This window comes from Pristiophorus japonicus, chromosome 10 (assembly GCF_044704955.1).
Source record: "Pristiophorus japonicus isolate sPriJap1 chromosome 10, sPriJap1.hap1, whole genome shotgun sequence".
Taxonomy (NCBI): Eukaryota; Metazoa; Chordata; class Chondrichthyes; family Pristiophoridae; genus Pristiophorus; species Pristiophorus japonicus.
Genome location: NC_091986.1, coordinates 221,989,494 through 222,014,706, shown reverse-complemented (window position 1 = coordinate 222,014,706; position 25,213 = coordinate 221,989,494). Strand labels below are relative to the sequence as shown.

At 50.6% G+C, this 25,213-nt stretch overlaps 2 protein-coding genes across 14 annotated transcripts in view; both read left to right on the top strand.

The window, feature by feature from the left end:
- Positions 1-17,553, top strand: part of rrm1 (ribonucleotide reductase M1 polypeptide) — a 48,592-nt gene extending 31,039 nt beyond the window's left edge. For both annotated transcript variants that reach the window (XM_070892627.1, XM_070892628.1), the window contains exons 15-19: positions 5,061-5,137; positions 12,013-12,148; positions 12,238-12,333; positions 13,275-13,463; positions 16,826-17,553. In XM_070892627.1, the coding sequence (XP_070748728.1) occupies positions 5,061-5,137; positions 12,013-12,148; positions 12,238-12,333; positions 13,275-13,463; positions 16,826-17,008 (681 nt within the window). In that variant the 3' untranslated portion in view covers positions 17,009-17,553. The remainder of the gene's footprint in view (positions 1-5,060; positions 5,138-12,012; positions 12,149-12,237; positions 12,334-13,274; positions 13,464-16,825) is intronic.
- A 3,969-nt stretch (positions 17,554-21,522) lies between these two features.
- stim1b (stromal interaction molecule 1b) overlaps positions 21,523-25,213 on the top strand; it is a 238,353-nt gene continuing 234,662 nt past the window's right edge. For all 12 annotated transcript variants that reach the window (XR_011595711.1, XM_070892617.1, XM_070892623.1 and 9 more), the window contains exon 1: positions 21,523-21,810. Coding sequence is in view for 11 of the 12 variants with exons in the window: in XM_070892617.1 (XP_070748718.1) it covers positions 21,720-21,810 (91 nt within the window). In the remaining variant the exon portion in view is untranslated. The remainder of the gene's footprint in view (positions 21,811-25,213) is intronic.

Sequence of the window (25,213 nt, the reverse complement as noted above, 5' to 3'; positions counted from 1 at the left end):
AAATAAGAACATAAGAATTAGGAGCGGGAGTCGGCCATTCGGCCCCTCGAGCCTGCTCTGCCCATTCAATAAGATCATGGCTAATCTTGGCCTCAACTCTACTTCCCTGCTTGCTCCCCATAACTCTTGACTCCCCTATAGTTCAAGAATCAGTCTATCTCTGCCTTAAACATATTCAATGACCCAGCCTCCACAGCTCTCTGGGGCAAAGTATTCCATAGATTCACAAAGAAATTCCTCCTCATCTCCGCCTTAAATGGGCAGCCCCTTATTCTGAAACTATGCCCCCTAGTTCTAGATTCCCTTGAGGGGAAACATCCTCTCTGCCCTGTCAAGCCCCCTCAGAATCTTATGTTTCACTAAGATCATCTCTCATTCTTCAAAACTCCAATGAATATAGGCCCAACCTGCTCAACCTTTCTTAAGACAACCCCTTCATCCCAGGAATCAACCTAGTGAAGCTTCTCTGAATTGTTTCCAATGCCAGTATATCCTTCCTTAAATACAGAGGCCTAAACTCCAGGTGTGACCTCACCAATACCCTGTACAGTTGTAGCAGGACTTCCCTGCTTTTATACTCTATCCCCCTTGCAATAAAGGCCAACATTCCATTTGCCTTCCTGATTACTTGCTGTACCTGTATACTAACCTTTTGTGTTTCATGCACCAGGTCCCTCTGTACTGCAGCACTCTGTAGTCTCTCCATTTAAATAGTGCTTTTCTATTTTTCCTACTAAAGTGGATATCCTCACATTTTGCCACATTATACTCCATTTGCCAAATTTTTGCCCACTCACTGAACCCATCTGTATCCCTTTGCAGACGCTTTGTGGCCAAAATTGTCCCTTCCTTTAAGGCGTGTTACCGCCGATGGCCACGCAGCGGAGTGGAATGGCTGCCGGTTTTCCGTGGCATGGCCGCCATTTTGAAAATTCCGCTCCCGGTGGTGACCCGCTCCCCCCACTACAGCTCCGCTGCTGTCGATGCGTCGTCATAGCGCCGTTGATGATGTCCCCCCCCCCCCCACGAACACGAAATTCTGCGCTGAAAATCTTGCAGCTTTTTCTGTCGGTGCACTGTGCTCGTAGTACTTGTAAAATGGCGGTGCGGCTGCCATTCACGGGGTGGACCTACTGCCGCGGCTGCCATTTTACTTTTTTTTGTTGTCCGACTGCCATGGTGTTTGAAGACCAGGCCCTCAAAACTCATCAAGCTCATAGTCTACAGGGCTGTAGTAATACCCGCCCTACTGTATGGCTCAGAGACATGGCCTCTCAAAGCCTCCCTGATTCGACATTTGGGAAGGATTCTGACGGGATGGGGCGGGTTGGGTGCGGGGGGAGTGTTGGGTGGGTCCGGAGGTTGGTGGGGGGGGGGGGGGCACGCTCTTGGGATGCGGGGTGGGCTGTTTGGGGCTGGGATGGGGAGAGATTTCTTCACTCGGGGAGTTGTTGGCCTGTGGGGTTCCCTGCCGCGGAGAGTTGTTGATGCCAGTTCATTGGATGTGTTCGGGAGGGAGTTGGATGTGGTCCTTGCGGCTGGGGGGAGGGGGGGGGTGGTGAGGGTGAGGTGCTGGGGTGGGTGATCAGCCATGATCTTGTTGAATGGCGGTGCAGGCTCGAAGGGCCGAATGTCCTACTCCTGCATCTATTTTCTGTGTTTCTATAATGTACAACATCCCCACCGACACCTGGGAGTCCCTGGCCAAAGACCGCTCTAAGTGGAGGAAGTGCATCCGGGAGGGCGCTGAGAGCATGCAGAAACCAAGCGCAGGCAGCGGAAGGAGCGTGCGGCAAACCAGTCCCACCCTCCCTTCCCTCAACCACTGTCTGTCCCACCTGTGACAGGGACTGTGGCTCTTGTATTGGACTGTTCAGTCACCTGAGAACTCATGCTAAGAGGGGAAGCAAGTCTTCCTCGATTCCAAGGGACTGCCTATGATAATGATGATGACATGCCGACAATTATGCCCCCCCGGGTTCGGCCGGGCCACCAACAGGCAGCCTGGTACCCCCACCTGGGTGCCAAGCTGCTGGCCCAGCTAAAGCACTCCCTGGTGGCCCAGTGGACCTAGAAAGAAAGACTTGCATTTATATAGCGCCTTTCACAATCACTGGCTGTTTCAAAGCGCTTTACAGCCAATTAAATACTTTTGGAGTGTAGTCACTGTTGTAATGTGGGAAATGCAGCAGCCAATTTGACTTAAAGAATTGCAGAGCTCGCAGTGGCCCTCCCCTTTAAGTGAAGGGGAGAGACATGGCGACGTGTCAGCATGATGATGTCATCAGCGCTATGCCGATGAGTGACAGTGGTGGACACTCTGCCCCCCCCCCCCCCACTTCCGTCCCTCTACTTATCCAACTTCCGCTTTCCGCCCCCATTATGAACGATTTCCGGGCCACTCGGGGGGGAAAAAAAGCTAAAGAGCGGAATTCCGCGCAAGAGGCCACCACATCTACCGTGGCGGTAAAAGCAGTCGAAACGTGGTAGGTGCGCCATGTTTTCGGACCCTTTGTGTCCTCACAACCTGTTTTCCTGCCGATCTGTATCAGCCAACGTGGCTACAATACACTCGGTCCCTTCATCCAAGTCATTAATATAGATTGTAAATAGTTGAGGTCACAGCACTGCTCCCTGTGGCACCCCACTAGTCACTGTTTGCCAACTGGAAATTGACCCATTTATTCCGATTCTCTGTTTTCTGTTAGCCAATCCTACATCGACTGATTCCCCTTTATCCACTCTGCTCGTTACATACATAAGAACATAAGAATTAGGAACAGGAGTTGGCCATCTAGCCCCTCGAGCCTGCTCCGCCACTCAACAAGATCATGGTTGATCTGGTCGTGGACTCAGCTCCACTTACCCGCCCGCTCCCCGTAACCCTTAATTCCCTTATTGGTTAAAAATCTATCTATCTGTGATTTGAATACATTCAATGAGCTAGCCTCAACTGCTTCCTTGGGCAGAGAATTCCACAGATACACAACACTCTGGGAGAAGAAATTCCTTCTCAACTCGGTTTTAAATTGGCTCCCCTGTATTTTGAGACTGCCCCCTAGTTCTAGTTTCCCCGACCAGTGGAAACAACCTCTCCGCCTCTATCTTGTCTATCCCTTTCATTATTTTTTTTCCCCCTTCCTCAAAGAACTCTAATAAATTTATCAAACACTGTTTCCCTTTTATAAAACCATGCTGACACTGCTTGACTGTATTATGATTTTCTAAATGTCCCGCTACTACTACCTTAATAATGGACTAACTGGTCTATAGTTTCCTGTTTTCTGTCTCCCTCCTTTCTTGAATAGGGCTGTTGCATTTGCAGTTTTCCAGTCCACTGGGACCGCCCCAGAATCCAGGGAATTTTAGTAGATTACAACCAATGCATCCACTATCTCTGCAGCCACATCTTTTCAGATCCTAGAATGAAGGCCATCAGGTCCAGGGGACTTGTCCGCCTTTAGTCCCATTATTTTACCGAGTACTTTTTCTCTCGTGATAATTGTTTTAAATTCCTCCCTCCCTATAGCCCCTTGATTATTGGGATGTTTTTAGTGTCTTCTACTGTGAAGACCGATACAAAATATTTCTTCAAAGTCTCTGCCATTTCCCTGTTCCCCATTATTAATTCCCCAGTCTCATCCTCCAGGGGACCAACGTTTACTTTAGCCACTCATTATATACTGACAGAAACTCTTAATGTCTGTTTTTATATTTCTTGCTAGTTTACTCTAATCTATTTTCTCCCTCTTTAGTATGTTTTGAGCCATCCTTTGTTGGTTTCTAAAATTTTCCCAATCTTCTAGCCTACCACTAATCTTCCCAACATTGTATGTCTTCATTCATACCATCCTTGATACCATCCTTTACTTCCTTAGTTAGCCACGGATGGTTCATCCTTCTCGTAGAGTCTTTCTTTCTCACTGGAATATATCTTTGTTGAGAGTTATGAAATATCTCATGTCTGCCACTGCTTATCAACCGTCTGACATTTTAATCTATTTTTCCAGTCCACAGTACCTGGAAAATGTCCTGCGTGAACTGTCAGTGACTCTTATTAATAGCTAATTTGACTATCGCCCTCATTTAGAGAGCAGGCAAGCAAATGGACTTCAGGCCGGTTTGGAATGACTGAGCAGAGATTTCAGACATTCAGCAACTAGCCAGCACTCCCAATGGGTTAGAGACAAAGTAAAGCTCCCTCTACACTGTCCCATCAAACACTCCCAGGGCAGGTACATTACGGGGTTAGATACAGAGTAAAGCTCCCTCTACACTGTCCCCATCAAACACTCTCAGGCATACAGCATGGGGTTAGATACAGAGTAAAGCTCCCTCTACACTGTCCCATCAAACACTCCCAGGGTAGGTACAGCACGGGGTTAGATACAGAGTAAAGCTCCCTCTACACTGTCCCATCAAACACTCCCAGGGCAGGTACAGCACGGGGTTAGATACAGAGTAAAGCTCCCTCTACACTGTCCCATCAAACACTCCTGGGGCAGGTACAGCACGGGTTAGATACAGAGTAAAGCTCCCTCTACACTGTCCCATCAAACACTCCCAGGGCAGGTACAGCATGGGGTTAGATACAGAGTAAAGCTCCCTCTACACTGTCCCATCAAACACTCCCAGGGCAGGTACAGCATGGGGTTAGATACAGAGTAAAGCTCCCTCTACACTGTCCCATCAAACACTCCCAGGGCAGGTACAGCATGGGGTTAGATACAGAGTAAAGCTCCCTCTACACTGTCCCATCAAACACTCCCAGGGCAGGTACAGCACGGGGTTAGATACAGAGTAAAGCTCCCTCTACACTGTCCCATCAAACACTCCCAGGGCAGGTACAGGGGGCTAGATACAGAGTAAAGCTCCCTCGACACTGTCCCATCATACACTGCAGTGTCACGGTGAGCGGTGTATGGACTGCAGTGCCCTGACTCTGGGATCTGATTGTGTGCTGTGTTTGTTACATTTTCGAAGAGCATGTGGTGCATCCTCCTGTACTGACCAGGACATAGCCCAATGAATGTGTCTCATGCTGACTGCTCTGCTTTCAGATCCTGCAGTATGACATGTGGAATGTCACTCCCACTGATCTCTGGGACTGGAAGGTTCTGAAGGAGAGGATTGCAAAGTAAGTTTCCGTGAAATAATTTTGACGGGGTGAAGAGATTTCCATTTATTCAGTTTAATTTTGATTCGATTGGATTAGAGGAAGAGGAAATGGAGGTCTGGATTCAATGTCTCAGCATTGTAACAGAAACTGGCACCTCAACCGGGCAAGTGACTCCCTCTGGTGGTAATGGGTCAAAAATGAGAGTTAAGAATGAGAAGGGGGATCGAGTTGTGGAATAAGTTTCCAGGGAAGGACATTGAAGCAGTGAGTCAGTGGGGTCAGGAGAAAATTAGATAAGTTTCTGGAGAGATTGAGGGACACAGTCAAAAGGTGTGTAGGTGACGTTAAGGGATATGGAGAGGAGGAATGTAGGTGAGATTGGGGAGACGGTAGTTAGGGTAGAGAGATATGTGGAGAATGTGTGTAGGTGGGGTAGTGGGATATGGGGAGAAGGTGGGTTGATGTACTTAAAGTAGATAAGTTACCAGGGCCGGATGGGATGCATTCTAGGATGCTGAGGGAAGTAAAGGTGGAAATTGCGGAGGTATTGGTCCTCCTTGGATACGGGGCTGGTGCCAGAGGACTGGAGAATTGCAAATGTCACACCCTTGTTCAAAATAGGATGTAGAGATAAACCCAGTAACTACAGGCCGCTCAGTTTAACCTCGGGAGTGGGGGAGCTTTTAGAAACGGTAATCAGAGACAAAATTAACGGTCACTTGGACAAATGTGGGTTAATTAAGGAAAGTCAGCACAGATTTGTTAAAGGCAAATCGTGTTTAACTAACTGCTTTTTTGATGAGGAAACCGGGTTGATGAGAGTAATGCGGTTGATGTGTACATGGATTTCCAAAAGGCGTTTGACAAAGTGTCACATAATAGGCTTGCCGGCAAAGTTGAAGCCCAAGAAATAAAAGGGACAGTGACAGCATGGATACGGGATTGTCTCAGTGACAGGAAACAGAGAGTAGTGGTGAACGGCTGTTTCTCGGACTGGAGGAAGGTATACAGTGGTGTTCCCCAGGGGTCGGTACTGGGACCACTGCTTTTCCTGATATATATTAATGACCTGGACCTGGGTATACAGGGCACAATTTCAAAATCTGCAGATGACTCAAAACTTGGAAGTATAGTGAATAGTGAGGAGGGTAGTGAGAGACTTCAGGAGGACACAGACAGGCTGGTGGGATGGGCGGGCACGGGGCAGATGGAATTTAACGCAGAAAAGTGCGAAGTGATACATTTTGGTAGGAAGACCGAGGAGAGGCAATATAAACTAAAGGGTGCAATGCTAAATGGGGTGCATGAACAGAGACCTGCGGGGTGTGTGCACAAATCGTTGAGAAAGCGGTTAAAAAAGCATAGGGGATCTTGGGCTTCATAAATAGAGGCACAGAGTACAAAAGCAAGGAAGTTATGATGAACCTGTATAAAACACTGGTTCGGCCTCAACTGGAGTATTGTGTCCAATTCTGGGCACCACACTTTAGGAAGGATGTGAAGGCCTGAGAGAGAGAGAGCAGAAAAGATTTGAGAGAATGGTTCCAGGGATAGAAACATAGAAAATAGGTGCAGGAGTAGGCCATTCGGCCCTTCTAGCCTGCACCGCCATTCAATGAGTTCATGGCTGAACATGCAACTTCAGTACCCCATTCCTGCTTTCTCACCATACCCCTTGATTCCCCGAGTAGTAAGGACTTCATCTAACTCCTTTTTGAATATATTTAGTGAATTGGCCTCAACAACTTTCTGTGGTAGAGAATTCCACAGGTTCACCACTCTCTGGGTGAAGAAATTCCTCCTCATCTCGGTCCTAAATGGCTTACCCCTTATCCTTAGACTGTGTCCCCTGGTTCTGGACTTCCCCAACATTGGGAACATTCTTCCTGCATCTAACCTGTCTAACCCCGTCAGAATTTTAAACGTTTCTATGAGGTCCCCTCTCATTCTTCTGAACTCCAGTGAATACAAGCCCAGTTGATCCAGTCTTTCTTGATAGGTCAGTCCCGCCATCCCGGGAATCAGTCTGGTGAACCTTCGCTGCACTCCCTCAATAACAAGAATGTCCTTCCTCAGGTTAGGAGACCAAAACTGTACACAATACTCCAGGTGTGGCCTCACCAAGGCCCTGTACAATTGTAGCAACACCTCCCTGCCCTTGTACTCAAATCCCCTTGCTATGAAGGCCAACATGCCATTTGCTTTCTTAACCGCCTGCTGTACCTGCATGCCAACCTTCAATGACTGATGTACCATGACACCCAGGTCTCTTTGCACCTGCCCTTTTCCTAATCTGTCACCATTCAGATAATAGTCTGTCTCTCTGTTTTTACCACCAAAGTGGATAACCTCACATTTATCCACATTATACTTCATCTGCCATGCATTTGCCCACTCACCTAACCTATCCAAGTCGCTCTGCAGCCTCATAGAATCCTCCTTGCAGCTCACACTGCCACCCAACTTAGTGTCATCCGCAAATTTGGAGATACTACATTTAATCCCCTCGTCTAAATCATTAATGTACAGTGTAAACAGCTGGGGCCCCAGCACAGAACCTTGCGGTACCCCACTAGTCACTGCCTGCCATTCTGAAAAGTCCCCATTTACTCCTACTCTTTGCTTCCTGTCTGACAACCAGTTCTCAATCCATGTCAGCACACTACCCCCAATCCCATGTGCTTTAACTTTGCACATTAATCTCTTGTGTGGGACCTTGTCGAAAGCCTTCTGAAAGTCCAAATATACCACATCAACTGGTTCTCCCTTGTCCACTCTACTGGAAACATCCTCAAAAAATTCCAGAAGATTTGTCAAGCATGATTTCTCTTTCACAAATCCATGCTGACTTGGACCTATCATATTACCTCTTTCCAAATGCACTGCGATGACATCCTTAATAATTGATTCCATCATTTTACCCACTACCGATGTCAGGCTGACCGGTCTGTAATTCCGTTTTCTCTCTCCCTCCTTTTTTAAAAAGTGGGGTTACATTGGCTGCCCTCCACTCCATAGGAACTGATCCAGAGTCAATGGAATGTTGGAAAATGACTGTCAATGCATCCACTATTTCCAAGGCCACCTCCTTAAGTACTCTGGGATGCAGTCCATCAGGCCCTGGGGATTTATCGGCCTTCAATCCCATCAATTTCCCCAACACAATTTCCCGACTAATAAGGATTTCCCTCAGTTCCTCCTCCTTACTAGACCCTCCGACCCCTTTTATATCCGGAAGGTTGTTTGTGTCCTCCTCAGTGAATACCGAACCAAAGTACTTGTTCAATTGGTCCGCCATTTCTTTGTTCCCCGTTATGACTTCCCCTGATTCTGACTGCAGGGGACCTACGTTTGTCTTTACTAACATTTTTCTCTTTACATATCTATAGAAACTTTTGCAATCCGTCTTAATGTTCCCTGCAAGCTTCTTCTCGTACTCCATTTTCCCTGCCCTAATCAAACCCTTTGTCCTCCTCTGCTGAGTTCTAAATTTCTCCCAGTCCCCGGGTTCTCTGCTATTTCTGGCCAATTTGTATGCCACTTCCTTGGCTTTAATGCTATCCCTGATTTCCCTTGATAGCCACGGTTGAGCCACCTTCCCTTTTTATTTTTACGACAGACAGGAATGTACAATTGTTGTAGTTCATCCATGCGGTCTCTAAATGTCTGCCATTGCCCATCCACAGTTAACCCCTTCAGTATCATTTGCCAATCTATCCTAGCCAATTCATGCCTCATACCTTCAAAGTTAGCCTTCTTTAAGTTCTGGACCATGGTCTCTGAATTAACTGTTTCATTCTCCATCCTAATGCAGAATTCCACCATATTATGGTCACTCTTCCCCAAGGGGCCTCGCACAACGAGATTGCTAATTAATCCTCTCTCATTACACAACACCCAGTCTAAGATGGCCTCCCCCCTAGTTGGTTCCTCGACATATTGGTCTAAAAAACCATCCCTTATGCACTCCAGGAAATCCTCCTCTACCGTATTGCTTCCAGTTTGGTTAACCCAATCTATGTGCATATTAAAGTCACCCATTATAACTGCTGCACCTTTATTGCACGCACCCCTAATTTCATGTTTGATGCCCTCCCCAACATCACTACTACTGTTTGGAGGTCTGTACACAACTCCCACTAACGTTTTTGTCCTTTGGTATTCTGCAGCTCTACCCATATAGATTCCACATCATCCAAGCTAATGTCCTTCCGAACTATTGCCTTAATTTGCTCCTTAACCAGCAATGCTACCCCACCTCCTTTTCCTTTTATTCTATCTTTCCTGAATGTTGAATACCCCTGGATGTTGAGTTCCCAGCCCTGATCATCCTGGAGGGACTTCAGTGACTGGAGAAGCTGGGGTTGTTCTCCTTGGAGCAGAGAAGGTTGAGAGGAGATTTGATCGAGGTGTTCAAAATCATGAGGGGTCTGGACAGAGTAGAGAGAGAGAAACTGTTCCTATTGGTGGAAGGGTCGAGAACCAAAGGACACAGATTGAAGGTGATTGGCAGAAGAACCAAAGGCGACATGATTAGGATCTGGAATGCACTGCCTGAGAGGGTAGGGGAGGCAAATGCAATTGTGGCTTTCAAAAGGGAGTTGGATAAGTATCTGAAGGAACAGAAATTGCAGGGGAAAGGGCGGGGGGGGTGGTGGGACTGGCTGAAATGTTCTTGTAGCGAGCCGGCACGGGCTGAATGGCCTTCTGTGCTGTAACCATTCTATGATTCTAGCTGGGGTTGGGGGATATGGGGCGTGGGATTGGGGGACATGGGGCGTAGGTGGGTGGGGTTGGGGGATATGGGACGTGGGTGGGGTTGGGGGATATGGGGCGTGGGTAGGTGGGGTTGGGGGATATGGGGTGTAGGTGGTTGGATATGGGGGTGCAGGTGGTTGGGGGATATGGGGGTGTAGGTGGTTGGGGGATATGGGGGTGTAGGTGGTTGGATATGGGGGTGTAGGTGGTTGGGGGGATATGGGGTGTAGGTGGTTGGGGGGATATGGGGTGTAGGTGGTTGGGGGGATATGGGGTGTAGGTGGTTGGGGGATATGGGGTGTAGGTGGTTGGGGGATATGGGGTGTAGGTGGTTGGGGGATATGGGGTGTAGGTGGTTGGGGGATATGGGGTGTAGGTGGTTGGGGGATATGGGGTGTAGGTGGTTGGGGGATATGGGGTGTAGGTGGGTGGGGGATATGGGGCGTAGGTGGGTGGGGTTGGGGGATATGGGGCGTGGGTGGGTGGGGTTGGGGGATATGGGGCGTGGGTGGGTGGGGTTGGGGGATATGGGGCGTGGGTGGGTGGGGTTGGGGGATATGGGGCGTGGGTGGGTGGGGTTGAGGGATATGGGGCATAGGTGGGTGGGGTTGGGGGATATGGGGTGTAGGGGGTGGGGTTGGGGGATATGGTGGGTGGGTTTGGGATATGGGGCGTGGGTGGGTGGGGTTGGGGGATATGGGGCGTGGGTGGGGTTGGGGGATATGGGGCGTGGGTGGGGTTGGGGGATATGGGGCGTGGGTGGGGTTGGGGGATATGGGGCGTGGGTGGGGTTGGGGGATATGGGGCGTGGGTGGGGTTGGGGGATATGGGGCGTGGGTGGGGTGGGGTTGAGGGATAATTCCCTGCGTTTCTCCACTATTTAATATTAGTGTTTATTGTGATGAATTCCACGGTCTAATAACACTGGCGATATTCCCCCACCTCCCCCCCTCAGTGCTCTCGGCTCTAATCCGGAGATTCTGCGGTCGTGTTGCCAATTCACTGACCTGTAATCTTTCGGCATTTATCCTCCCAAGCCGATCATCATCTTGAACCTTTGTTAGATATATGTATTGTATTGATGTGCTCCAACCTTCCCTGCTCTGGTGAATACAGACGTAGCTTTAGAATTCTCTTGTAGCTATAGCTCTCTCGTCCCTGGTCAATCCCAGTGAGTTTACATGCTCCAAGACCCTTTCTATCATGAGGTGTCTCTCTCTCTCTCTCTCTCTCTCTCTCTCTCTCTCTCTCTCTCTCTCTCTCTCTCTCTCTCTCTCTCTCCCCTGCTCTCCCCCTCCTCCTCGCAGCCCTCTGGAATGTTACCGCTGAGCCTATTTCCACTCACCAATATATATATATATTACTCCCATTAATCTGACATCTGAGGCACTATTGAAAGTCTCTATTCCCTTCAGCTATGGACTTGGTAATCTCCTGGAACATAAGGAGCAGGAGTCGGCCATTCGGCCCCTCGAACCTGCTCCGCCATTCAATAAGACCATGGCTGAACTTCTGCATCTACTCCACTTTCCTGCCCGACCCCCATATCCTTTGATTCCCTCAGTGCCCAGAAATCTGTCTCAATCTCAGCCTTGAATATACTCAACAACTGAGCATCTACAGCCCTCTGGGGCAGAGAATTCCAAAGATTCACCACCCTCTGAGTGAAAGAGTTGGATTAAATTAGTCAACCCTGGCCTTTACAAATCCCCCTCAGCTCCCTTAGCCGTTATGTGCTCACCAATGCGATCTCGTGCTCTGCCTGCCATTGGTGTGAAGCTGGACGGGTTTGGAGCTACCTGGTTTCGAAGGAGGGATAGTTGGGTTTGATCTTTGGCTATTTTGGGTCCATTGAACCTGAAAATTCTGCACCAGAGATGAGAAAGATTGCAGGGCTATGGTGTAAGAGCAGGGAGCAGGACTAATCGGATCGCTCTTTCAAAGAGCCGAAAGCGGCACGATGGGCCGAATGGCCTCCTGTGCTGTGATCTGTAACGAGACCCAAAGCTCTGATTGTTTGCGTTCTGTCTGTCCTTACACTGTTGGTGTCTGGTGTTAAACTTGTTGCACGTTCACTTGTGTCGAGTTCTTGCTGTGACTCACCTCTTGCTCTTTATATGCTCCTCTCCACACAGACACGGTGTGAGGAACAGTCTGCTGCTTGCCCCAATGCCGACTGCCTCGACAGCCCAGATCCTGGGCAACAACGAGTCGATTGAACCGTACACCAGCAACATCTACACGCGCCGCGTGCTCTCTGGGGAGTTCCAGGTCAGTCACCTTTGTATAATGGGGTGGAAGTGATGTGGGAGCACGAGGCAGGCGTGGGCAGTCTGTGATGCTGTGTGTGATTCCTGCAGATCGTGAACCCACATTTACTGAAGGACCTGACTGAGCGAGGGCTGTGGAACGAGGATATGAAGAACCAGATCATTGCTCAGAATGGATCAATCCAGGTAGGAAACGCTGCACATCGCTGGCCCCCATCTTCACTCCACTCGCTGGGCTTTGTCGCATATCCATCTCCTCTCCGGGTGAACAAATCCCGCTGAAGCTGATTCATTTCAGTGTGTTTCATCGCCTTAAATTTCTCCCGGTGTTCCCACCCCCCCAGTGACAGACCTGTAACCACCAAACCTTCGCCCCAGTGTTGCACAGCTCTTGACACACTGCAAGCTTGGAACACGGGAGAGGAGGCCATTCAACCCCTCCAGCCTAGACCATGATTCAGTTCGACTATGTCTGGTCTGTATCGTAACTCCACTTTGGTTGCCTAACCCTCGATGTCCCCTCTAATTGTGTTTTGGGCTGTGCGGCCCATTTAATAATCTGCGCATGCGTGGATTTTCCCATCAAAGGCAAGTGAGCAGCTGTGCGGCTTAAAGGGAACATTGATAACCCTTAATATACCCTTGTCTAACAAAAAAAAAAATCTATCTATCTCAGTTTTGATATTTTCAATTGACCCCCAGACTCAGCAGCTTTTTGGGGGGAGCGCGTTCAGATTTCCCAGCACCCTTTGTGTGAAGTGCTTCCTGACATCATCCCTGAACGGCCGGGCTCTTAATTTTAAGATTATCCCCCCTGTTCTGGATACCCTGATGTTCCAGCTGTAAATGCGTGGCTTTACCGGAGTAACAAAGTGGTTAGTTAATTTGGTGACACTGGCTGCTGTGGGAGAATCATGTCGTCGCCACCACGCCCGCTATCGGCGGTGGGGACTGTACTGGAAAAGGAGTCATTTGAGTGTGCAGAAAGGGCAGAGGGATGGGGTTGAGTGGCTTGCTCTCAGAAGGGACGCATGGCACCCTGGTGTGCTGGAAAGATCTAAGCCTCTTGTGTTGAGCGCGGTGTGTCTTTCCCGTTGGAGCTGCACAAATCCCGTTTCTTTCGGCAGAGCATTGAAGAGATCCCCGTTGACCTGAAGGCGCTGTACAAGACGGTGTGGGAGATATCGCAGAAGACGGTGATTAAGATGGCAGCCGAGCGCGGAGCTTACATCGACCAGAGCCAGTCGCTGAATATCCACGTCGCTGAGCCCAATTACGGCAAGCTCACCAGCATGCACTTCTACGGCTGGAAGCAGGTAAAGACTAGGGGGCGGTGGGATTATCCCACGTGCCGAACTTTATCGGCTGATTCTACAGGAAGGGTTTGATGGTGAGAGGAGAAATGGTCAGATATCGATGTCGGCATCCTGCTACAGGAGATTGGAGTCTCCAGAAAGCTCCCAACTTTCTGGGGCAGCAGCTCCATTGAACAGGCCGATCGGACTCTGCCCTGGTGTGAATGCCCCACTCCCTCCGCCCTCCCGCTAAGTTGAATCAGCTATTGACGACGTTTTGGCTCACCGGCTGACTCACTGAAGCTGTTGGTGCTGGTGAACACAGGAACATAAGAAATAGGAGCAGGAGTCGGCCATATGGCCCATTGAGCCTGCTCCGCTGATCTGAACGTGTACTCAGCTCCACTTCCCTGTCCGCTCCCCATAACCCTTTATTCCTATATCGTTCAGAAATCTGTCTTATCTCCATCTTACATATATTCAATGACCCAGCCTCCACAGATGTCTGGGGCGACAATTCCACAGATTTACAACCCTCAAATAAATTTCTCCTCATCTCAGTTTTAAGTGGGTGGCCCCTTATTCTGAGGCTGTCCCCTAGTTCTAGATTCCCCTATGAGTGGAAACATCCTCTTTGCATCCACCTTGTCAAGCCCCCTCATTATCTTATATGTTTTGATAAGATCACCTCTCATTCTTGTGAACTCCAATGAGTATAGGCTCAACCTATCTTAAGTCAAACCCTCATCTCCGGAATCAACCTAGTGAACTTACTCTGAACAGCCTCCAATGCAAGTATATTCTTTCTTAAATACGGAGACCAAAACTGTACGCAGTACTCTAGGTGTGGCCTCACCAGTACCCTGTACGGTTATAGCAGGACTTATCTGCTTTTATACTCTATCCCCCTTGCAATCAAGACCGACATTCCATTTGCGTTCCTGGTTACTTGCTGTACCTGCATGTATCATCAGTAAACTTGGCTACATTACACTCGGTCCCTTCATCCAAGTCATTAATATAGATTGTAAGTAGTTGAGGACCCAGCACCGATCCCTGCGGCACCCCACTAGTCATTGTTTGCCAACTGGAAAATGACCCATTCATCCCGACTCTCTGTTCTGTTAGTCCTCTATCCATGCTAATATATGACCCCCAACCCCGTGAACTTTTATCTTGTGCAGTAACCTTTTATGTGGCATCTTATCGAATGCCTTCTGGAAATCCAAATACTCCACATCCACTGGTTCCCCCTTATCCACCCTGCTTGTTACATCAAAGAACTCCAGCAATCTTCCCCTGCAAGAGTCGGTGCCTTTGGGAGAGGAGTGAATTTGGGATGGTGGTGGAAAATGATTTGACAAGGGAGATGAATTGAAATAAAAAAAAAAGATTTATACGGCCCTGTGGTGACATTCTATGTCCCTGACGCTCCGAGATCTCTGCACTCCTCCAATTCTAGCCTCTTGAGCATCTCTGACTTCCGTTGTTCCATCATTGGTGGTCGTGCTTTCAGCTGCCCGGGCCCTAAGCTCTGGAATTCGCTCCGTAAACCTCTCTGTTCCTCTCCTTTACAACACCCCTTAAAACCTCCCTCTTTGACCAAGTTTTTGGTCACCTGTCCTAATATCTCCATATGTGGCTTGGTGTCAAATTGTGTTGCACAAGCGTGGAGCGCCTTGGGATGTTTTACTCGGTTAAAGATGCGGGGGCCGAAATTAGCCTCTGCCCGAAACGGTGCGGATCTATTGCTGTGGCCTATCCAGAGAAATTTAGCTCCTCGTCATAGAAACATAGAAAATAGGTGCAGGAGTAGGCCATTCGGCCCCTAGAGCCTGCACCACCATTCAATAAGATCATGGCTGATCATTCCCTCAGTACCCCTTTCCTGCTTTTTCTCCATACCCCTTGATCCCTTTGGCCGTAAGGGCCACATCTAACTCCCTTTTGAATATATCAACGATCTGGCCTCAACAACTTTCTGTGGTAGGGAATTCCACAGGTTCACCACTCTCTGAGTGAAGAAGTTTATCCTCATCTCGGTCCTAAATGGCTTACCCCTTATCCTTAGACTGTGACCTCTTGGTCTGGAACTCCCCCAACATTGGGAACATTCTTGCTGCCTCTAACCTGTCCAATCCCGTCAGAATTTTATGTTTCTGAGATTCTCCCTCATTCTTCTAAAATCCAGTGTATAAAGGTCCAGTCGATCCAGTCTCTCCTCATACGTCAGTCCTACCATCCCGGGAATCAGTCTGGTGAACCTTCACTGCACTCCCTCAATAGCAAGAACGTCCTTCCTCAGATTAGGAGACCAAAACTGAACACAATATTCCAGGTGTGGCCTCACCAAGGCCCTGTGCAACTGCAGTAAGACCTCCCTGCTCCTATACTCAAATCCCCTAGCTATGAAGGCCAACATGTCATTTGCCTCCTTCACTGCCTCCTGTACCTGCATGACTGATGAACCATGACACCCAGGTCTCGTTGCACCTCCCCTTTTCCTAATCTGTCACCATTCAGATAATCTACCTTCCTGTTTTTGCCACCAAAGTGGATAACCTCAAATTTATCCACATTATACTGCATCTGCCATGCATTTGCCCACTCACCTAACCTGTCCAAGTCACCCTGCAGCCTCTTAGCGTCCTCCTCACAGCTCACACCGTCACCCAGCTTAGTGTCATCTGCAAACTTGGAGATATTACACTCAATTCCTTCATCTAAATCATTAATGTATATTGTAAATAGCTGGGGTCCCAGCACTGAACCTTGCGGTACCCCACTAGTCACTGCCTGCCAGCTCTCAATCTTTTTCAGTTCGGTCCACTGGGCTATCGGGGAGGATTTGGCCAGGGCCAGCAGCCTGGCACCCAAGAGGGGGTGCCAGGCTGCCTGTTGGCAGCCCGGTCGAACCCGGGGGCATAATTGTCGGCTCGACCTGGCAGTTGGCTGACAAAAAAACTAAAATGTCGTCGCCGGTCCTTTAAGGACAGCTGCACCCCCAACCTACAAGGCCCAACAAAGGAGCACACGGACACAAAAAGCTGCTGGGGGCACCGAGTGACGGCCGGGAGACCTTTGCTGGTGAATTTCCCACCCGGGGAGGCTCCGTTACGGTGCACGCTCTGGTAATGTCTTTAAGACGCACCTGCAGGTGCAGGGTGGGTGATCACACCGCAGCCAAAAGTCACGAGGTGAATTTAGCGAGCGTCAGCGAGGCTGCTGCAAGGTGGTGGCCATTTGGTGTCGCCGCTGTCAGATGCCCAGAGGCCTTATCGGGGGGGGTGAATTTCGACCCCACTGTACAAATGCAAGTTGTTGCAGTGAGTGCTGAAGGTGTGAACATGCTGTATCGATGACCTCTCTGCTTCACTTCACAGGGACTGAAGACTGGGATGTATTATTTGAGGACCAGACCTGCTGCCAATCCCATCCAGTTCACGCTGAACAAGGAAAAGCTGCAGGAAAACTCCGCCATGGCAGCAGACGAGAAGGAGAAGAACAAAGCGGCCATGGTTTGCTCGCTGGAGAACAGGGCGGATTGCCTGATGTGTGGCTCTTAAAGCCAGGGCCCCTTCCCCGATTCCTGGCCAGCGCCCCCTTAGCCGTTATAATGTTGGATGCAGGAGTCATTGAACCCCACGGCTGGGGTCCCTCTCCGTTCCCCAGCCCCACACCGTTAATACAGCAATCTTTGTCGCAACCTGGACTGAAATGCCGAATGCTAGGAGACCAATTTTGTGATCATTAACCTTTCATACTTGATGCAGAGCCTGGTGGGAAGTGCAGTACCAGTCACTGCTATCGAGCAGCTTTCCCATTGCTGGGAGGGAGGGACTGTGCTCATCTCTTCGGTGTGACGTGGTGCTCCAGTGATGGGTGGGTGCTTCCTGACCAGGAGGCTGTTGACAGTATGGTTTTAACTACAGTGAATAATAAGCAGTATGTATGTCAGAGGTGCTAGTCACACTCACTGCCATAGGATTGGGTGGGTGGGCTGTCATCTGTTTAACTGTAAGTTAATGCTTCTTACAGTGTGTATTCTTTGTACAGTCTCTTAACTATTTGATATGAATGGTGAATTATCATTAAACCTTTCTATACAGCCTTTCGATTCTTTTTCTAAATGGTTGGCTGGATTCTGCTCACACATGGGTGTCAGCTGTGGCTCAGTGGGCAGCACCCTCGCCCGAGTCCGAAGCTCGTAGAGACTGGAGCACAAAAATCTGGGCTGACACTCCGGGGCAGTGCTGAGGGAGCGCCGCACTGTCGGAGAGGCAGTGCTGAGGGAGCGCCGCACTGTCGGAGGGGCAGTGCTGAGGGAGCGCCGCACTGTCGGAGGGGCAGTGCTGAGGGAGCGCCGCACTGTCGGAGGGGCAGTGCTGAGGGAGCGCCGCACTGTCGGAGGGGCAGTGCTGAGGGAGCGCCGCACTGTCGGAGGGGCAGTGCTGAGGGAGCGCCGCACTGTCGGAGGGGCAGTGCTGGGGGAGCGCCGCACTGTCGGAGGGGCAGTGCCACTATTCGAAGAGTTCCCCCGGTGTCCTGGCCAATATTTATTCCTCAATCGACATCACTTTTAAACGCACCCAGTGCTGTTTGTGGAAGCTTGCTGTGTGAAGATTGCTTGCTGTGTTTTCCACATTACACCAGTGACGATACTTCAATCGTACTTCAATGGTTGTGAAGCGCTTTAAGTTGTCCTGAGGTTGTGAAAGGCGCTAGATAAATGCAAATCCCTTTCGAGGGTCCAAGTAGTTTCAGCTTGGAATTAAAACAGAATGCTGGGGATCTCAGCAGGTCAGGCAGCGTCTGGAGAGAGGGTCAATGACCCTTCGTCAGAACTGGAGAGTGTTCGGAAAGAACGGATTCTTAACCTGCACTGAAAGCCGGGGGGGGGGGGGGGGGCGGAAAAGAGTACAAAAGGGGAAGGTCTGTGATAGGGTGGAAGACAGGAGAGATTAGAGACAAAAGGGATGATGGGCCGAATTCAAATAGTAATGGCTGGAGTTAGAAAAACATTAGTCAAGATAGGGTGTGACCGGTTTTCTCCACTCTCCAGTTCTGATGACGACCAAGAAACAGGCGGGTTATTTATCGTCATGCTGTTGCAGAAGCGTGTGGAGTACAACCTACGCAAGTGACTGCACTTCAAAGTAATTCAACAACTCACATTTATGGAGCACCTTTCATGTAGGAAAAAATGTTATGAGGGCTTTTTTACAAAGTTGTAATCTGATAAAAATGGGGGCAGAATCAAAGGAGGAGACATTGAGAGGGGTGACCATAAGCTTAAAGGTGGGGGTTTTAAGAGGGTCTTGAAGGAAGAGAGGCGTTATCTTATCGATAAGTGGTTATGGGGAGTGGGCAGGGAAGTGGACCTGAGTCCATGATCATATTGAATGGTGGAGCAGGCTCAAGGGGCCGTATGGCCTACTCCTGCTCCTATTTCTTATGAAAGGGTTTGGTGAGGGAATTCCAGGGCTTCGGGTCAAGGCAGCGGAAGGCATGGCCACCAATGGTGGAGCAAAGGGAGGGAGAGATGCACGATGGGCCAGAGTCAGTGAGAATTTTAAGTTTGAGGTAGAGGTGGACAGGAGTCTTGGTTGAGCAGGACTTGGTGCTAGTTCGTGTACGGGCAGCAGAGTTTTGGATAAGTTGAAGTTGATGGAGGGCGGCCAGGAGCACGTTGAAATAATGGAATCTGGAGGCGACGAAGGTATGGATGAGGTTTTCAGCAGTGATGGGCTGGGTTGGGGAGCGACTGGTGATATTGCAGAGATGGCAGTAGCCAATCTTGGTGCTGGCAGGGGTATGGAGTCAGAAGCTCAGATTGTTAAATCGCATGCCAAAGAGCAGGGACGGGGATGGAATTAGTGGCTAGTGAACGGAGTTTGCAGTGTGAGCCTTGACTTTCCCGGAGTTGCGGTTCAAATGGTATAAGAGGAAGGAAGTCTTGCTGCCATTGTATAGGGCTTTGGTGAGACCATACCTGGAGTATTGTGATATACTTGCCATAAAGAGTGCAATAAAGGTTCACCAGATTGATTCCTGGGTTGAGAGGGTCGTCCTATGAGGAGAGATTGAGTAGATTGGGCCGATACTCTGGAGTTTAGAAGAATGAGGCGATCTCATTGAAACAAGATTCTGAGGTGGATTGACAGGGTAGATGTTCCTTGGTTCAGTCGAGATGCTCACGCATTTAGTATATTCAAGGCTGAGATCAATAGATTTTTGAACATAAGAAATGGGAATCGGGTGGGAAAATGGAGTTGAGGTCGATGATCAGCCATGATCTTACTGAATGACGGAGCAGGCTCGAGGGGCCGTCTGGCCGACTCCTGCTCCTAATTCTTGTCTTCCAAACTCTGAAGAAGGCACAGATATCCAGAAAAAATCGATAAAAGAACATAAGAAATAGGAGCAGGAGTGGGCCATTTGGCCCCTCGAGCCTGCTCCGCCATTCAATAAGATCATGGCTGATCTGATCATGTGCTCAGCTCCACTTCCCTGCCCGCTCCCCATAACCCTTTACTTCCCTTATCGCTCAAAAATCTGTCTATCTCCGCCTTAAATATATTCAATGACCCAGCTTCCACAGCTCTCTGGGGCAGAGAATTCCACAGATTTACAACCCTCACAGAAGAAATTACTCCTCATCTCAGTTTTAAATACAAGACAAGTATTGACCTGGCAAGTTAACATTCTTTGAGTAAAGATGATTATATTGATGAAGGAAATGCAGTGGATCAGAAGCAAAATACTGCAGCTGCTGGAAATCTGAAATAAAAATAGAAAGTTCTAGAAATACTCTAACTGGTGAGGCAGCATCTGGGGCGAGAGAGAAATAGTTAATGCTGTGCTTGTGAATCTTGACACGGTGCCACGTGTTGATTGAGTTGATGTGCACTTTATTAATGTGGCAACAGAGGTAGGAAAAGCATTGAGTCATGGTGAATGGATGTTGTTCAGACTGGAGGACTCTAAATCAGTAGTGTTTGTACATGCCCCACTGTATATAGAGAGTTTGATAAGGACTTGGTTATAGAGACCAAAATACAAGAATGCAAACAATTTAAAGGGGGAGTGTGGTGAATGCAGAAGACTAAGAAAGATTTGCATTTACATAAGCACCTTTCACAGCCACCAGACACCTCAAAGCTGGGGTGTGGGATTAAATTTGACAGCTTTTTGAAGTGCCGGCATAGGCTGAATAGCACCTTCTACCCTGTAGGTTGGCTCAGTGGGTAGCACCCTTACCTTTGAGGGGCAGTACTGAGGGAACACTGCACTGTCGGAGGGGCAGTACTGGGAATGCCGCACTGTCGGATGGGCAGTACTGAGGGAGTGCTACACTGTCGGAGGGGCAGTACTGAGGGAGTACTGCACTGTCGGAGGGGTAGTACTGAGGGAGCGCCGCACTGTCGGAGGGGCAGTACTTAGGGAGTGCCGCACTGTGGGAAGGGCACTACTAAGGGAGCGCCGCACTGTTGGAGGGAGTGCCGCACTGTGGGAAGGGCAGTACGGAGGGAGCGCCGCACTGTGGGAAGGGCAGTACGGAGGGAGCACTGCACTGTCAGAGGGGCGGTACTGAGGATGTGCCGCACTGTCTTTCGGATGAGACGTTAAACCGAGGCCCCGTCTGCTCTTTCAGATGGAAGTAAAAGATCCAATCGCCACTATTTCTTAGACAGGGGGAGTTATCCCTTGGGCCCAATATTTATCCCTCAATTAACATCAGTAAAACAGATTCTCTGGGCTGGAATCATATTGCTGTTTGTGGGAGCTTAGCAATAGGAGCAGGAGCAGCTTGCTGTGTGCAAATTGGCTGCCACGTTTCCTGCATTACCAATAGTGACTGAATCATTTTTGCAAAAGCACTTTACTGGCTGTGGGGGGGGATAGGAATTGGGGCAAGTGCATTCTCTCTGGACGTGTCCTGGCGTTTGAGTCTTGCCTGTAACAAAGATGGCGGCGCGGTGGGTGCCAGGGAGAGTGAGGGGGCGGGGCCTGCGTGTGTCGCGCACGCGCAGCAGCGCCCCCGGCCCATCCCCGCCCCCCCCCACTCGGCGCAGGCGCAGTGGTGGCAGTGGCAGCCGGGAGGCGGGCCGGGCATGGCGACCTGAGAGAGAAGCGAGAGCGGCGGAGAGAGGAGCGGACAGGCGGCGCACGGCCCACCGGCACACCGAGCCAGCCCTCCCGGGGACACGGCGCGGCGCAGCCCGCGGATCTACCCCCCCAACCCCCGCCCTCAGCACCTCACACACAGGGCCCGGGATGGAGGCCGGGCCCGCGCTGCTCGCCTGGCTGCTGTGCGCCACCCTGCTGAGGCGGAGCGGGGCGACGCTGGAGGAGGCGGCCGTGGCAGGTGAGGGGAGGGGAGGGGAGGGGGGGAGAAGCCCGGGGGGTGGGGGCAGCGACAGGCCCCAGGCCCACACGCACAGCGCGTGCATCCACATATACCCCAGGGTGTGTGTACATCCCACAGTGCAGTACCCCAGGGTGTGTGTACACCCCACAGTGCAGTACCCCAGGGTGTGTGTACATCCCACAGTGCAGTACCCCAGGGTGTGTGTACATCCCACAGTGCAGTACCCCAGGGTGTGTGTACACCCCACAGTGCAGTACCCCAGGGTGTGTGTACATCCCACAGTGCAGTACCCCAGGGTGTGTGTACACCACACAGTGCAGTACCCCAGGTGTGTGTACATCCCACAGTGCAGTACCCCAGGGTGTGTGTACACCCCACAGTGCAGTACCCCAGGGTGTGTGTACATCCCACAGTGCAGTACCCCAGGGTGTGTGTACATCCCACAGTGCAGTACCCCAGGGTGTGTGTACACCCCACAGTGCAGTACCCCAGGGTGTGTGTACATCCCACAGTGCAGTACCCCAGGGTGTGTGTACATCCCACAGTGCAGTACCCCAGGGTGTGTGTACATCCCACAGTGCAGTACCCCAGGGTGTGTGTACATCCCACAGTGCAGTACCCCAGGGTGTGTGTACACCCCACAGTGCAGTACCCCAGGGTGTGTGTACACCCCACAGTGCAGTACCCCAGGGTGTGTGTACATCCCACAGTGCAGTACCCCAGGGTGTGTGTACATCCCACAGTGCAGTACCCCAGGGTGTGTGTACACCCCACAGTGCAGTACCCCAGGGTGTGTGTACATCCCACAGTGCAGTACCCCAGGGTGTGTGTACATCCCACAGTGCAGTACCCCAGGGTGTGTGTACATCCCACAGTGCAGTACCCCAGGGTGTGTGTACATCCCACAGTGCAGTACCCCAGGGTGTGTATACACCCCACAGTGCAGTACCCCAGGGTGTGTACATCCCACAGTGCAGTACCCCAGGGTGTGTACATCCCACAGTGCAGTACCCCAAAGTGTGTATACCCCACAGTGCAGTACCCCAGGGTGTGTACATCCCACAGTGCAGTACCTCAGGGTGTGTGTACAGCCCACAGTGCGGTACCCCAGGGTGTGTACATCCCACAGTGCAGTACCCCAAAGTGTGTATACCCCACAGTGCAGTACCCCAGGGTGTGTACATCCCACAGTGCAGTACCCCAAAGTGTGTACATCCCACAGTGCAGTACCCCAGGGTGTGTACATCCCACAGTGCAGTACCCCAGGGTGTGTACATCCCACAGTGCAGTATCCCAGGGTGTGTACATCCCACAGTGCAGTATCCCAGGGTGTGTACATCCCACAGTGCAGTATCCCAGGGTGTGTACATCCCACAGTGCAGTACCCCAGTGTGTGTGTATACCCTGAGGTGTGTATACAGTACCCCAGGGTGTGTAAACCCCACAGTGCAGGATCCCAGTGTGTGTGTATACCCTGAGGTGTGTATACAGTACCCCAGGGTGTGTAAACCCCACAGTGCAGTATCCCAGTGTGTGTGAATACCCCACAGTGCAGTATCCCAGGGTGTGTACATCCCACAGTGCAGTACCCCAGTGTGTGTGTATACCCTGAGGTGTGTATACAGTACCCCAGGGTGTGTAAACCCCACAGTGCAGTATCCCAGTGTGTGTGTATACCCCACAGTGCAGTACCCCAGGGTGTGTGTATATCCCACAGTTCAGTATCCCAGGGTGTGTATACCACATAGTGCAGTATCCCAGGGTGTGTATACCCCACAGTGCAGTACCCCAGGGTGTGTACATCCCACAGTGCAGTATCCCAGGGTGTGTACATCCCACAGTGCAGTACCCCAGTGTGTGTGTATACCCTGAGGTGTGAATACAGTACCCCAGGGTGTATAAACCCCACAGTGCAGTATCCCAGTATGTGTGTATACCCCACAGTGCAGTATCCCAGGGTGTGTATACCCGACAGTGCAGTATCCCAGGGTGTGTATACCCCACAGTGCAGTACCCCAGGGTGTGTACATCCCACAGTGCAGTACCCCAGGGTGTGTACATCCCACAGTGCAGTACCCCAGGGTGTGTACATCCCACAGTGCAGTACCCCAGGGTGTGTACATCCCACAGTGCAGTACCCCAGGGTGTGTATACCTCAGAGTGCAATATCCCAGGGTGTGTATACCACACCGTGCGGTACCCCAGGGTGTGTACATTCCACAGTGCAGTACCCCAGGTTGTGTGAACACCTCACAGTGCAGTACCCGAGGGTGTGTATACCCCACAGTGCAGTACCCCAGTGTGTGTACCCGACAGTGCAGTATCCCAGGGTGTGTGTACCCCACAGTGCAGTACCCCAGGGTGTGTGTACCCCACAGTGCAGTATCCCAGGGTGTGTATACCCCACAGTGCAGTACCCCAGGGTGTGTAAAGCCCACAGTGCAGTATCCCAGTGTGTGTGTATACCCTGAGGTGTGTATACAGTACCCCAGGGTGTGTAAACCCCACAGTGCAGTATCCCAGTGTGTGTGAATAACCCACAGTGCAGTATCCCAGGGTGTTTACATCCCACAGTGCAGTACCCCAGTGTGTGTGTATACCCTGAGGTGTGTATACAGTACCCCAGGGTGTGTAAACCCCACAGTGCAGTATCCCAGTGTGTGTGTATACCCCACAGTGCAGTACCCCAGGGTGTGTATACCCCACAGTGCAGTATCCCAGGGTGTGTATACCACACAGTGCAGTATCCCAGGGTGTGTATACCCCACAGTGCAGTACCCCAGGGTGTGTACATCCCACAGTGCAGTATCCCAGGGTGTGTACATCCCACAGTGCAGTACCCCAGTGTGTGTGTATACCCTGAGGTGTGTATACAGTACCCCAGGGTGTGTAAACCCCACAGTGCAGTATCCCAGTGTGTGTGTATACCCTGAGGTGTGTATACAGTACCCCAGGGTGTGTAAACCCCACAGTGCAGTATCCCAGTGTGTGTGAATACCCCACAGTGCAGTATCCCAGGGTGTGTACATCCCACAGTGCAGTACCCCAGTGTGTGTGTGTATACCCTGAGGTGTGTATACAGTACCCCAGGGTGTAGAAACCCCACAGTGCAGTATCCCAGTGTGTGTGTACATCCCACAGTGCAATATCCCAGGGTGTGTATACCACACCGTGCGGTACCCCAGGGTGTGTACATTCCACAGTGCAGTACCCCAGGTTGTGTGAACACCTCACAGTGCAGTACCCGAGGGTGTGTATACCCCACAGTGCAGTACCCCAGTGTGTGTACCCGACAGTGCAGTATCCCAGGGTGTGTGTACCCCAGAGTGCAGTATCCCAGGGTGTGTATACCCCAGAGTGCAGTATCCCAGGGTGTGTCTACCACACCGTGCGGTACCCC